Source organism: Callorhinchus milii, unplaced genomic scaffold (assembly GCF_018977255.1).
Source record: "Callorhinchus milii isolate IMCB2004 unplaced genomic scaffold, IMCB_Cmil_1.0 Scaffold24, whole genome shotgun sequence".
Classification (NCBI taxonomy): Eukaryota; Metazoa; Chordata; class Chondrichthyes; order Chimaeriformes; family Callorhinchidae; genus Callorhinchus; species Callorhinchus milii.
This window is the reverse complement of record NW_024704765.1, coordinates 6,590,350-6,604,561: the sequence shown is the minus strand read 5'-3', so window position 1 is coordinate 6,604,561 and position 14,212 is coordinate 6,590,350. Positions and strand designations below refer to the sequence as shown.

The window sequence follows — 14,212 nt, the reverse complement described above, 5'->3', positions numbered from 1 at the left end:
ATCTGAAGTTACTGCTCTTAACGGTAACTGATGCAGTGGGATAACCCCAGTTGCTGTTTCTTGACAGTAGCTTTGTGGTCAGACCACAAGAACGACAATAAAGATAAAGGGGAAGGGGGAATGGGGGGGAAAACTAATAAAATCTCTGAAAATTATTTTTTAATTAACCTGCAGCCTGCAGGTATTTGCATTTGTTTTATAGGGTTTTGTTTGAAGAAGGGTTTATTAACCCTTTCATTGGAGTTGACAATATACTTGAGAATACCTAACTGGGTTTCCGAATAAGGCATCCAAGTGGAAAATCTTTAAGTCGCTGGAAGTACGTCAGATTCGCAGGAGTGCTGTGCAAGAGCAGATTGCAGCAATTTCTGGGAGTTTGCAAGATATTATACAACAATAACAATCCTTGCACTTGACACTTAATCACGTGTTCGAGACGTCTCAATTATTATAATTAAATAAATAATTGATTAATTTTAATTCAATGGTTTTAATTCCAGACAGTGAAGGTACGAGTCCCCAGTTATCTAAAGGTGGCAGGTTCACAGTGACGGTACGTGCACAGAGAGAGAGAGAGAGAGAAAAAAAATGGTCTACGACATTCTGTCAAATTCGTTCACAGGACACATTATACACAAAAGCTCCAATTTAACCCACAAGACCACATCGCGCACATCCGACGTGTGAAAAATGCACGTTTCTTGTTCAAAACAGAGTTGCTACAAGAATCGCGCTCGCCACACAGCTCACGCGCACGGAATCCATAGGTATAAACGTTTCAACCTGTAATGTACAGGCTGAGCAATTTTCAGCTACCCTGTTATCGGAAAAAAATAATTTCTTTAAGACTTATTGTAATGGTATCCTGACTTTGTGTTCGCCCTGTAGACTCATAGAACATTGCAGCACGGAAAGAGGCCGTTTGACCCTTTGTTCTCGTTCTGACTTTTCTCACAATTCTACTGATTTAGTTCCCCATCTCCTTTTCAAATATTTATCTAGTTCCTTCTTAAAAGCTCTCCGAGGCGCTGCCAGGGCGAATAAATGCAAGTGGTTGTTGTTAAGGCTAAAATGGATGTTGCCTCAACTATAGTTCCAGGTAAAGGCTTTGTGTGTGTCCCAGTAACCCTTTGTGTAGGAAAATCACCCCTGACCTCAGCCACGGTTGTTGAGGTGTAGTTCTAGTAAGTCTGGACTCAAGCCGGGCAGGTCGCATTGCTGACGATAAGACCAGCCAGCCTGGCTCCTCGGCGGGCCTTTGACGGGCAGGCCAAGGATGGATTTATCACTCCATCAGTGGGTCAAGGATTCTCCACACTCAGCTCCTAATAGACCTGCAGGCTCCCCCAGGTAGGGTGGTCTCATCTGATGTGAACTATATTAAATGATTATTTTTGTCTGTAAATTCCACTGACTTACGTTCTGCTGCCTGTTCACTGTATAGTCCTTGCTCCTAGCAAAAGTTGCTCAGGCTTGTGAGTTGGCCTGAGCCAACTGCGAGAATAACAACTGATTTAATTGGAGCTTTAACTATTGTGGAGATTGCAAGTTAATGGGCAATTGAGTATTTGCATATTGCAAGTGAAACTTCAGTAGACACCTTTCTCCATTCAGTGAAAAGTGCATGGAGAGTAAGATCATCACATGTAAGATGGTTTTGTCTGTGGTTTTCACTAATTGATTTGCAGAAATGATGACTCTTGAACTATTCTACCATCCATGCAAATGTCACTCAAATGAGCAGTGGCAGCAAAAAAAAAAGCAATGATCTGAAAACCACATTTGCAAAGATAAACAACATTTTCGATTTCACTCGTGAAACACAAACACAAACTTTCTGAAAAACAAACCGGGCTGTAAGTTGATAGGAAATTGTTTGATGCCTTCTGGCCAACACTCTGCTAATCCACCTGGAATTCAAATGAATTTCAGCCTCGACACACCCTGAAACTTTGAAACCTGGCAGCCAATTGCACACAGCAGCGTCCCACAAACAATCATGGATTGAGTGACCAAATTGTTAATATATATATTTTTGAAGGGATTATTACTCCCGGAAAAGTGAACCGCCAACCGACTAAGAACCGGGTTCCTACTTATTGCCCGGTAAACAGAGGCGTGTGTGTGTGTGCGGAGTAAGGAAACTTACCTAATCTTTCGCCCTGACCTGCCTGGGAATCGAAACCCGATTCCTCTCACTTACGTGGCAGGTAATAGGCGACAGGACTCCAGATCACGCACTATTGATGAGAATTGTGTGAGGAAGAGGTTGAATCGGTGCTGTACTCAGTGCTACAGAGCTCTGAGCTGCTATCAACATATTACCGTTTGGTTTCAGGGGAAGTTCCTGACTTGCGTTACGGCTCAGGCTTCTGGAAGGTCCAGCGAATCCTCTGATCTTTGAGGGACTTACATAAGCTCAATCACCAAAATTAGTTTCACAACCTGTCGCGTGCTTGCTAAAAATAACAGTTCACTGGTTTAATGGTTGACAGGAAATCAGCGGACACAGCAAAACTTTCCACTCTTTCACGCGAAAGCAAAGGCGCTTCTACAGAACTTTGTGGGCAGTGCAAAATGTCCAGACACTTAAGTGAAGAGACGCCAGAGCTTTGGCTTCGGTTATTCTTGTTTGCAGACCAAGAGCTTTCAACCACTTACGTCCTGAAGCTCTGAAACACTCTCCCTCCACTACTCCCCTTTCTCTTTCAACCTCTACGGCCCTTATCATAGCAAATCATAATAAATAATCCTTGCAATTGATATTGTGCTTTTCACATTGGGAGGATGTATCAGAGTGCTTCGTAGGATTTGCTGTGACTTTTCTGTGGTGACTATATTTTATTTGCAAACACAGGCAGTTCGCACGCAGCACTGTCTCAACATCAGACGTGGAGCGAGTGACCAATTTTATTTCGGGGGGGGATTGCTGGCCAGGACACCTGGAGCGAGAAACAGCCTTCTCTTTTTTGAATGGGGATCTTTAACGTGCGCCCGATCAGGCAGACGGAGCCTCAGCGTAATGTGTCATCTGAAGAACACCACTCCTAACCAAGCAGAGCTTCCCCCAACACTGCAGCAGGTCTGGCGGCCTCGACTACGTGTGTTCAAAGTCCTGTCGTGTGGTTTGAACCCACAACTTTTTGACTCAGGCAAGAGTGCTATCGACACACGAGGCTGACGTATCCATGTGATGACAAGTGTGGGATGTTCTAGCATTTTGAGTTCAGTGACACGTGGCCAGATTTTGACGTTGAAGGGACCGAAAGAGGAATTTGGAGGCAGGTGTGTGTTTGTGGGTGAGACAGTGCAAACAGAACTGAGCGGCTAGAAATCTGACTGAGCAAAGGAAGCATTGGCTTGCACTGCACTTTAAAAGCCTTTTTATTACTTTTGCAACATTAACCATCGCCTCGCACAGCTCCGCAGGTCGTGTCTTGACCCTCGAAGAATCGAACCTTAAGATCTTCGCCCAAACCCGGTTGTCTTGTTCTCTTTCGGACAGCCAGGCCCGAAACCCATCAACAACAACAACTTGCATTTACACAGAGCCACTGACGCAGGGGTGGCCTCCCGGAGCACTTGACGGTTAGCAGATCTTAAGGAGTAACCAAAGCGGGCGGAGTTCCACTTGCACACGCCACCCACACGGGATACTTTCCGTCAGGCTGACTGCGACTTCGCGAGGATTGGGTGGCGGAATGTGCGACTGGGGACGGGTGGCAACAAAAATCGCCAGCGAGAGAAACCCTGGTGGGAAACAGCCGGTTGCCAAGCCGGTAAGGTCACAGAGGTATTCAATGAGCAAAACTTGATACGTGTCCAAGTTGTGGTGGTGAAGTGACTAAAAGCAATGCTCACGGTTCTGCTCACGGACTTTACCGGCTTGGTGCCGTCCAGAAGGGAATCTTTACTGGGAATTTCGCAAGTCGCAATTGGCGGAACAAATCTGGTTTACGAATATTACTAATTGTACACTCCATTTCCACCCCCCATCCTCCCACCAATCTACCTGATATAACACATCTCAGTACCATGTGGGGGGAGGTGGGGTGGGGGCGGGGATCTTGTTTCTATTCACAAGAGCAGCATTGTTTGGGGGTGGTGGGGGGGGGGCTAGAGAAATCAGGAGTCTAAGTTCTCATCCAGAATACACGGGGAGATTGAGGGGCCGGGGGAGGGGAGAAGGAGAATAAAATAACTTAAGAAAGGAAAACAAACGAATGACTGAAACTCAAAGGGAAAATGTGTTCCACTGTGGGAACACAAGACGTGAGGTTTGGTCTCAGCTCAGAAACGAACACCAGCAACGGCCACACAGGGGCAACAGAATTCTAGGTAACAGACGACAGGGTAAGTTGGTGAAAGAAAGTGAAATGTGATATTCAGACTGTACAACTAAACACGAACAACAATATTTACACATCTCCAGCGCGACAGAGGAGCAAATTCCACCTCACCTCAGCCTGTCAGACTTCTTAACTTGTGGAACATTCTTCTTTCGTCTCCATCCGGGAGACGATCCCTTAAGGAGGGACAATAAGATGGGGGGGGGGGGGGGGAAACAAAATAATAAACAGGGAAAAAGGTCACAGCGCCAAGGTGGGTCTTAAACGGAGTCAGTTTCAAAGGCAGTGGAGACATTTGAACACGTCATGGTAACAGCTCAGAGGGCACCTCAGTTTCCATGAGATAAGCTGATTGTAGATAACTCATACGCCCAACACTAGCCAGAGTGGGTGGTCATTATATCAGTAATGGCAGCTCTTCCTCTTCTTGGGTGGCCTGGGTGGCAGTTGTCCGTTTAGGGGCAGGGTGTTGGTGCTGTAGTCCGGCTATCAAGAAAACACAACAAACACATCGTTACACCTGTTCGGAAGAGATCTTGACATGCTTGACGGCATTTATAAAGCGCTCGTAACATAACAGTGCTACAATAGCCCTCGCATTCGATGTAGCACTCTTATCAAGTCGTGAAAACGTCTCTAAGTGTTTCTCGGGATTTATTTTGAAGTGTAGAATTTGTGTATTTTGCAGATAAACGCGGCGGCCAATTTGCACACCGCAATGTCCCACAAACAGCCGTGGAGGTGAGTGACCAATTTTGTCGGGGGGGAGGACTTTACAGGCCAGGACTTTACAGAGGGAGAGAGAAACTGCCTTCTTTTTTTATATAGTGCCACGGGATCTTTAACATCCACCTAAACAGGCAGATGAGATCCCAGTTTAATGTCCGGTGTGAAGTTCGGCATCTCTTACGATGAGGACCACTGCTCCAACCCCCGCCCCAGCAGTGCACTGCTGTGTCAGTCTAGACAAAGTACCAATGTGGTGCTTGAAGTCATAACCATCTGATTCAGAGGCAATACATGCTACCAATGAGCCAGGCTGACTCAACAACAACAACAACAACAAGATTACATTTGCATAGCTTGCCGAAGGGAAAAGGTCACAGCGCAAAGGTGGGTCTTAAACGGAGTAGGTTTCAAAGGCAGTGGAGACATTTGAACACAACATGGTAACAGCTCAGAGGACACCTCAGATTCCACGAGATAACCTGATTGTGGATAACTCGTAGACCCAACGCTAGCCAGAGTGGGTGGTCACTATATCAGTAATGGCAGCTCTTCCTCTTCTTGGGTGGCCTGGGTGGCAGTTGTCTGTTCAGGGGTTGGGTGTTGTCAGGTTATCTCATGGAAACTGAGGTGTCCTCAGTTCAAACGTCAGCACTGCCTTTGAAACTGACTCCGTTTAAGAATCCCAGCGCAGTGACAAATAAATACCTTCTGCAGGTGAAACAGCCAGCTCTGATAATCATCTGGCTTCGAACAGGAAACCAACACAGACTCCATCATGTTACCTAAAGGGAAAGAGAATTGCACCCAGAGATCAACAACGTCAACAATTTGCATTTATACAGCCCCCTTCACGTGGGGCAGGGCAGGGCCTCGGAGCTTAAAAGAAACACCATTATCGATGACGATCTGAAATAAGAACAATAATAATAATAATCATCCTTACATTTGATACAGCGCCTGTCACGGTTGGTGACGCGAACGAGCTTCACCGGATTTACTGTAAAGTGCAGTGGCTTTGTAGGCAAACACAAACACAACGGCCGATTTGCTCTTGCAATGACCCACTAATTTTATTTGGGGGATTGTTGGCCAGGACACCAGGAGAAATTCCCTTCTCTTTTACATCCACCTGAACAGGCAGATGGGACCTGGGTTTTATTCCTCGTCTGAAGGACGGCACCTCCAATAATGCAGCAAACCCCCAGCTCTGCTTTGGATTGTCGGCCTGGACTACATGAATTCCAAGTCTTGCCGTGGGGCTTGAACCCACAACCTTTTGACTCGGAGGCGAGATTCTTACTGACTGAGCCAGGCTGACGCACATAAAAACTGCGAAATGCACGGGGAGTCAATCGAGGTTTCTTTTTTTTTATCTCCGAGAAGCAAATCGCACGTTCTCCACTCACAAACCTTGTCCGGAGAAATGGGGGATAACGACTGACCTGTAATCTCAAACTCCAGGTGATTTAAGAGAGCTGATCTTTCCAAAGCCCTGATGCTGTGCGTAGGAAGCCTGCCCTGTTTTGAACAGAAAAATTCTTATTATTGCATTAACTTGGAAATGACTCCTCTGAACCCGCTCTTATTTCGGCAAACGTAATTGTTGTTAATAATAATAATAATAATCCTTGCATTTGATATAGCGCTTTTCACGTCGGGAGGATGTCCCAAAGCGCTTCACAGAACACACTGTAAAGTGAATTGACTGTATATTTGTGGGCGAACGCGGCAGCCAATTGCGCACAGCAATGTCCCACAAACAGTCGTAGATTGAAAATGACCAATTTATTATTGTTTTTTTTTTGGAGGGATTATTATTTTGTACCTCATACTGAACGCTCGTTTTCTGATCGTCAGTGGAAAGAATGACAAGCTCGTCCGAAAACAAAATCAGGATCCTCTCTTCAAACATCTGAGCAGGTAAAGCAAAAGGTTCATTAGGTTCAGAGAAAAGGATGGTCCAGTGAGAAATATCTCCACCAAGTGGGTAACTCAACTTTTAGTTAAAAAAACCTTACAATATGGATTTTGCTTTTTGGAAACATCGATATATTTTGCCATTGTATCTCTTTGTGTATCTCAGCTTGGCTCAGCCTTTGGTCGGAAGCTTATGGGTTGTGTGCGTTTGATGCACTCTGGCTTCTAACATTGCCCACATTGGTGACTTTGAGCACATAGTCAAGCCTGACACTCCAGTGCAGTGCTACAGAAGCTCTGGCTGCATTGTTAGAGGTGTTGTCCTTTGGCACTCACACCCGCGACAGTCCCCTTCCCCCAACAGCAACACATTACACTGCCCAGCAAGACAAGAAAAGTGCCGTATTAATGCAAATTACACTGTAATTAGACACACTGGGACTCTTTGACCTTGGAAAGAACCAGGCCAGAGGACACCTACAAGAGCTCCTCACTGATTGCTGAAAATGCCTGTAATCATTAGCATTACCATCGAGGGAAGAAGATGAGACAGACCTGGCTCTCAGCGCCCCTGAACTGCACCATGGACAGGAAGGTGATTTTTCCCAGGTGCTGGATTGGAGTTCCCTCCCAGCCTCTGATAGGGTTCTGCAGCAAATACGTCTTTAGTTTCTGCTTCTTCCAAAGCTCGTCGCAGGGGACCTGTCAACCACAATCCATCGGGAATCAGCATTAAACTGGGGACAAAGACGAAGGGAAGAAGGGAAAAAAACAAGGCGTCCAAAAACACAGAAAAGGGGGTTGGAAACGCTACATTAGGAAAATAGGACCAGGAGGAGGCCATTCAGCCCACTGAGCCTGTTCCACCAGTTTATTAAGATCTTGTCAGGTCTTTTAATCCAAATGCTTTCGCCGTATGCCCTGTACAGTGATAAAATCACTACATGATACAAATAATAATCTTTGCATTTCATACTTGCGCCTTTCACATCAGGAGTATAATCTCAAAGCGCTCACAGGATATATTCTAAAGTCTGTATGTTTTGTTGGCGAACACGGCAGCCAAATTGCACACAGCGGTGTCCCGCAAACAGACACAAAATGAATGACTGAGTTTGCCTGTGAGATTGTTGACCAGGACGTTGGGAGAGCGAAACTACCTTCTCTTTTTGGATAGTGCCGTCGGATCCTTCACGTCAACTTGAACATACAGAAGGGACTTGAACCGTCTTATCCGAGGACTGACTTTTTAACGGTGAGGGGGCTACAGATCCATTTAGTTCAACTCATTCTAATGATGTTAGTGCAAAAATGATTGGTTCTTAAGTCAATTTGCAACACAGCAGCGGAGCTCATTTACAAAACGAACTACCGTCACCTAGTGGAGAGGGATGGTACTGCACACCACTGACACAACACTCGTGTCAACAAATTCATCCTCAGAAAAACTCACAACTTCACGAGATTAGTCTCGGGGTAAGAAGACCCTTCAGCCCATCTGATCCTATCCTACCAGAACACCCACCTCCCATCCTCTTGGTAACCTGTTTCAGTCGTTAATTATCCTCTGGGTGAAGATAAACTTCCTGAGGTCCGTAATAAAATTGTTGTTCTTTGAGACTCTAAATCTGTCTTCTCTCGTTCCAATGTCTTGGTGCATCTAAAAGTATTGTTCTGCGTTTACTTTTTCAATCCCATTTTTTAAAACAAACGTACACACCTCTAAAAGGATCCACCAGAGCATCTTCTCTCAAGCCCGAAGAGCCTTAGTTTTCTAAGGGTTCATAGGCTGCTGTAACACTATGGACGTGATACAGATCTGCATCAGATGCAAGGATCATTATTAAGCAGCAGTTTGGCCGTTTCCCAAGAGCGGTGACTGGTTTTCTGTTCAGATAACTATTTGGGGAGGACAAGGTTGCGGGGCTATGGGGAGAGAGCGGGGGCGTGGGGTTAAAATGGATAGCTCTTTTCAAAGAACCGGCACAGACACGATGGCCTCCTTCTGTGCTGTATAATTCTATGATTGTGCATCCCCATAGCGCAGTTAGTCGTATCACAACTGATATTTTATTTTCAGCACATCCTATTATAACACAATGAGTTTATTCGTCCCCCACCCCCAAGAAAAATGCCTGCAAATATTATGTTGCTTACCAGGATTGATAATAATTCTTGCCTTTGTGGTCGATACACAGAGGCCTTCTTCACCCGTCTTGGCAAATGAGCCATCCAGACGTTAAACTCTTCCTGACTTTCACATTTTATTATCCTGGATTCGAACATTGACCCTGGAGATGGGACACAAGACGAGGGAATGAGATGATGAGGTGAGAAAGGCATAGCAGTCTAACAGAGTAGGGGTCGTTATGAAAAATTTCTCAGAGGAGAGGGGGAGTCCACCTTCAGTGGGGGAAACAGTTAATATATCAGATTATCACTAAAATCACTAAATTCACAAGGTCTCAAAATAATAATAATAATCCTTGCATTTGATACAGCGCTTTTCACGTCGGGAGGACGTCCCAAAGCGCTTCACACAACACACTGTAAAGTGAATTGACTGTATATTTGTGGGCGAACGCGGCAGCCAATCGCGCACAGCAATGTCCCACAAACAGTCGTAGATTGAAAATGACCAATTTATTATTGTTTTTGGTTTTGGAGGGATTATTATTAGGCTCTGTGTGGAGTAAGGAAACTTGCCCAAGGTTTCGCCCTCTGCCTGGAATTGAATTCAGGTCTCTCACTTGCAAAGCGAGTGCTCTAACCACTGAGCTACAGGACTCCACTGTGTCTCTTTGACTGCACTTTTGGTTATCTCAAGGCTATTTCAAAATACATTTTAAGAAGCATTTTCAAGGAGGTTGATGGATTCATTGGGCAAGAATGCACAAGGTATCCTAGCTGGACAAGCAACAAACTATGCGGTTACATCTGCAGGATCCCAATACGTTAATTATTTCCCTCTCCCTTTCTATCACTCTTACTCTTCTCCACATGAAGGACGTTATATAAATGTAAGTTGTTGTTGTTGCTTGTTCTCCCCCCCCCAACCACCCCATGTCTCTCTGTCTCGCTAACAAGAGGTTTTACAGGGCCAGAACTTACCGGCGATTTCAAAGGTCACGTCTCCTAATGTCTTAACCGATATTCCCGACAGAGGTAAGAGTCCCTGGGAATCACAGGTTATTTACTGTAAAGAGAGTGCGTTTTGCAGGCGAAAAAAGCAAACGTTTGGGAAGGGTGCTTTATGAATGCAGGATGGTGGTGTTGTGCTTGGAACTGACCAGTTGTAGGTGTTGGTGTTGGTGTTAATGTTAGACGCGAAAAAAAAAGGTTCGCAAATGCTGTGTGTGACGATCATCGCGAACAACCGTTATAACGTCAAAACTCGTAATTTACACTGAACAGTGCAAACGTTATTTTGTGCCTATCTGCAGGAGGTGTGATGGAAACCACATTTGCTTCCTCTTTGAGCGAGTTCCAATCAGAGAACCCAAGTCATGCTTGTTGGCTTGGGAGGCAAATGGTGCTGTGTTGCCATCTGGCAGCTGAAAGCAAGCATTTCCAAAGAGCAGACAACAGTCTGGTCTTTAGGCCTGAGGTTAGCAGAACAGTAAAAGGTAATTTGCGATTCACGAAGAGTGCGACTAGTGCCTCTACAGTGATTATTAATAATAATAATCCTTGCATTTGATATAGCCATTTCACGTCTTCTCGACGTCTCAAAGCGCTTCACAGAATATGCTGTAAAGTGAATTGACTGTATATTTATGGGCGAAATGCGGCAGTCAGTTGCACACAGCAGCGTCCCACAAACAGTCGTGGATTGAAGTGATCAATTTGTTACTATTATTTTTTTCGAAGGAATGATTAAGACCGGAAAAGCGATCCACCCATCAACTAACAACTGGGTTCCTACTGACTGCTCGGTAAACAGAAGCGCGTGGTGTAAGGAAACTTGCCCAACATTTCGCCTTGCCAGGAATCAAACGCAGGTCTCTTGCTTGTGAGTCAAGAGCTCTAACTACTGAGCTACAGGACTCCACATACACTAAATATCACAAAGTCCACTGATTAACTATTACTGGCATTACTAGTTTTGTTAACACCGGTGTTATTTGTAAGCGAAGAGAGAAGGCTTTACCTGGTAAATAAACTTGCTTCCCTCGTCTTCCATTGCCAGTAAAAGTAGGTGGGATTGAAAGAGAAAGAGATACCTCTTGCCGTCTTCCTGCAGAAAGTTAGAAAGACATTTGTTAGGGATCAGACTAATTCAATGTCTTCCCCCTACTTTACAATATATCCTCTGGAGCATTTTGGGATGTCCTCCAGATGTGAAAGTTCTATAGTAATTGTAAGCATTATTATTATTATTATTGGTTCTTACAGAGTGCATTGGAACGACAAGGTGTCAAGTTACATTCGATCCCCTGGGGGATGGGAAACCCATGAAGCCAAGTGAGGATAGAGATGATGGGCTTCAGGAGACTGGTGCAAGAGAGAAACAGAGCTGCAGAGATGTGGAATGGTTTGCAGCTTGGTGTATAGGGAGGGGGCTGTCAGCTTGTGCAGGAAAATAAAGGAGGGTCTATTAGATGTGAGCGGTGGTACCTGAGTGTGTCGGTCATAAAGAATGACTTGAGAAGCCCACACGATTTCACCAAGAGCCTCGAGTTTCTCTCCTTCCCAGCCACTCACTGGCTCGCTATACAGCGTCCTCCCCAGTTCTCTGCATGACCTTCGCCGGTGAAGATCCTGAAAGACAGACAATGCGCTAAACGTAAATAGCTCCATTCATCCAGAGCAAACGTTAGCGCTCGTGAACCTGCAATGCAATTACAATAAAACAATTCCATTTATACAGCGCCTTTCACTACAGGAGGACGTCTCAGGCGAAACGATGAATAGAAGCGCAGTCAAAGAGGTGAACCAGGTAACGATTGTTTGATGCCGAGGTTGGGTGGAAGAGGAGGTAGGAAAGCAAACAGACAACCTTCTTAAAAAGGGTCCTTACGTGAGATGCTGATTCAAATTTATCTTCCATCGAACTCTCATTTACGTTGAATCGTTCCTGAAAGACAAGCAGATTAGGGAACAGTGGTTTTGAACCTTGATGCATGAACCAAAAGAGTAAAGCCACAGTTCCAGTGCCCTTGGTGCAGTTTGTCCAGTGTCTAATGTGTCTGTGTCCAGGTCCATGTGTGTGTGTGTACGTGGCTGTTTGTATGTGTCAACATTCCTGATGAGGATGCATGTATTTGTGTAAAATGGAGAGCCCATTATCCCCAGTAATTGGGGATTGGTCCCATTGTGGATATGAAAACAGTGCAGATATTAGGGGTGTTTGTCTATGGGTCTCTTTCTCTGTCTGTCTGTGTTGTAATGCAAGTAGGTGGCTAGAGACAGACACACGGAAATGTTCAGTGACAAAGATATGTCAGACACACTCACAGACACTCCCTCACAGACAGAGAGACACACACACACACACGCACACACACACACACACACATTCATGTGCACGCTTACGGACACATGTAAACACATAAAGCATATGCACACTCCTACACAGACACATGCAATCTCATTCATGAACACGCGCACTCACACAGGTCAGGCAGATACAATTGGTCTGAAGCAGATCCTGTGGTGAGTGACATTGTCCTGTCTGATTGAATCAGAGGGCGGACACTTTGTCAGCCTCAATGTCTTAGCCAGAAAGGGACATGGCATGAGCGCTCACCTCTTCAATATTTATTAGAGTATCTAGCTCCTGGGGGCAGGCAACTTCCTTCCCGCACACTGGAGGTATAGATTGCCTTCTGTGAAACAAAGCAACCGATTAATCCTTACATTTGGGTATAGCACCTTATCACAGGGGAGTAGCTCAACATTACCACAACCTGCCCGAGGCTGAATGATATCTGGATGAAGTTTGCAATCGTTACAAACAGATTTCTTAATCAGCAATGGGTAAAAATCAAAACATCAAAGCGCTCAACAAGTACCGACTGTCCAGTATCGCGATGGCTTTTTGCTAGCAGCCACTTTGCGCACACCAAACACCCACAAACACAAAGGCCGGTGATCCGGAGAAACTCCCTTCTTGTTCCGAACAGTGTATGTCTAACACCTTGTCTGATGAGTGCCTCCTGCAACAGTGGAGTATCAGAGTATTTGTATAGACCTCCTAACCACAACCTATTTACACAGAGGGCTGCTAACCGAGCGAGGCTGACACACCAGGGCCTGGGCTCTGTGAGCATCAGCTGCTGTTTGATATCTGGCCCACACTTGCATTTCCCAGTAGAGATCTCGGGACATTCTTGGTGGCCGGTTTGTCCCTTCTCTGCTCTCGTTAACAACACTAACTAGAATACCGGTCAGGCAGATCAGTATCACGCTCCTGCTCCGTCGTTTCCTAGTTTATCTTCACATTCCTGTGGATTCAGTGCACAAGAGAAAAGCTGAACAGTTGGTTTACAAGTACAGTAAAACTCGCATCAGTCTGATCTGTATAAATTGTATATTTGCCCAAGCCTCCTTCAAGAGACTATATTTTAGGCAAGTTTGAAATAACTAATACTTTGCATAAGTTAGATTAAATGCAAGGTCCCAGCTGATAAATAACAATAATAATCCTTGCATTTGATACAGCGCCTTATCGCGTCTTCGAGACGCCTCAAAGCGCTTCACCGGACACACTGTAAAGTGTAATTGCTGAGTGTTTTGTGGGCGAAACGCCCCCCACAATATGGCTGATGTAAAGTCTTGTTGTAAAGATAAAGTCGCAGACCTGCAGGTGCTTGGTATTTGTACCAGATCCTCTTCTTGTTCATTGTCAGCTCCAGCGCAGCGTGCCGTCACACTAATGCAGCCCATTCCTGATGTTCCAATCACTGACGGGCTCCGAAGGTTGCAGATTTCAAGGCCGTCTAGAGCGATGTCCAGCTGCTGCCTACATCGTAAATTCTTCTCGACCTGGTTGACAAAACTCAACACAGGAAGTAGCCCGTTTCAAACTAAAAATAAAAACCTCTTTCTTTCCAGCTCACCAGTAAAACATACCGTCCTCTCTGTCTCTTTCTTGCTTGGTGCGAGTGCAGAGGGTAAACTTGAATGTGATAAAATAAACTGTTGCGCAGGTTCTCTTGGGTTTGTCTCTTCTACTCTGTTCCGAGAACTCGCAGACACATGCTTCTTCCTGTATC

General features: G+C 45.2%; 1 protein-coding gene across 1 annotated transcript; it reads right to left on the bottom strand.

The window, feature by feature from the left end:
• Positions 1–3,366: 3,366 nt before the first annotated feature.
• On the bottom strand, positions 3,367–14,212 carry LOC103187436. The gene is made up of 12 exons (XM_007906937.2): positions 13,798–14,212; positions 12,745–12,823; positions 12,016–12,072; positions 11,613–11,756; positions 11,146–11,232; positions 10,107–10,170; positions 9,153–9,286; positions 7,551–7,697; positions 6,904–6,990; positions 6,521–6,596; positions 5,784–5,860; positions 3,367–4,835 (listed from the first exon to the last, which is right to left on the bottom strand). The coding sequence occupies exons 1-12, from the start codon at positions 13,881–13,883 to the stop codon at positions 4,752–4,754; spliced, it is 1,122 nt and encodes a 373-aa protein (XP_007905128.1). The 5' UTR covers positions 13,884–14,212; the 3' UTR covers positions 3,367–4,751.

What these genes read in the sequence shown, in the direction of transcription:
- LOC103187436 (XM_007906937.2), bottom strand. Translation starts at nt 13,883, where the DNA reads ATGGGCTGCATTAGTGTGACGGCACGCTGCGCTGGAGCTGACAATGAA. An exon ending in CAAATACCAAGCACCTGCAG is followed by an intron (nt 12,824 to 13,797) that starts GTCTGCGACTTT and finishes TTTGTTTCACAG; the next exon opens with AAGGCAATCTATACCTCCAG. An exon ending in AATTTGAATCAGCATCTCAC is followed by an intron (nt 11,757 to 12,015) that starts GTAAGGACCCTT and finishes TCTGTCTTTCAG; the next exon opens with GATCTTCACCGGCGAAGGTC.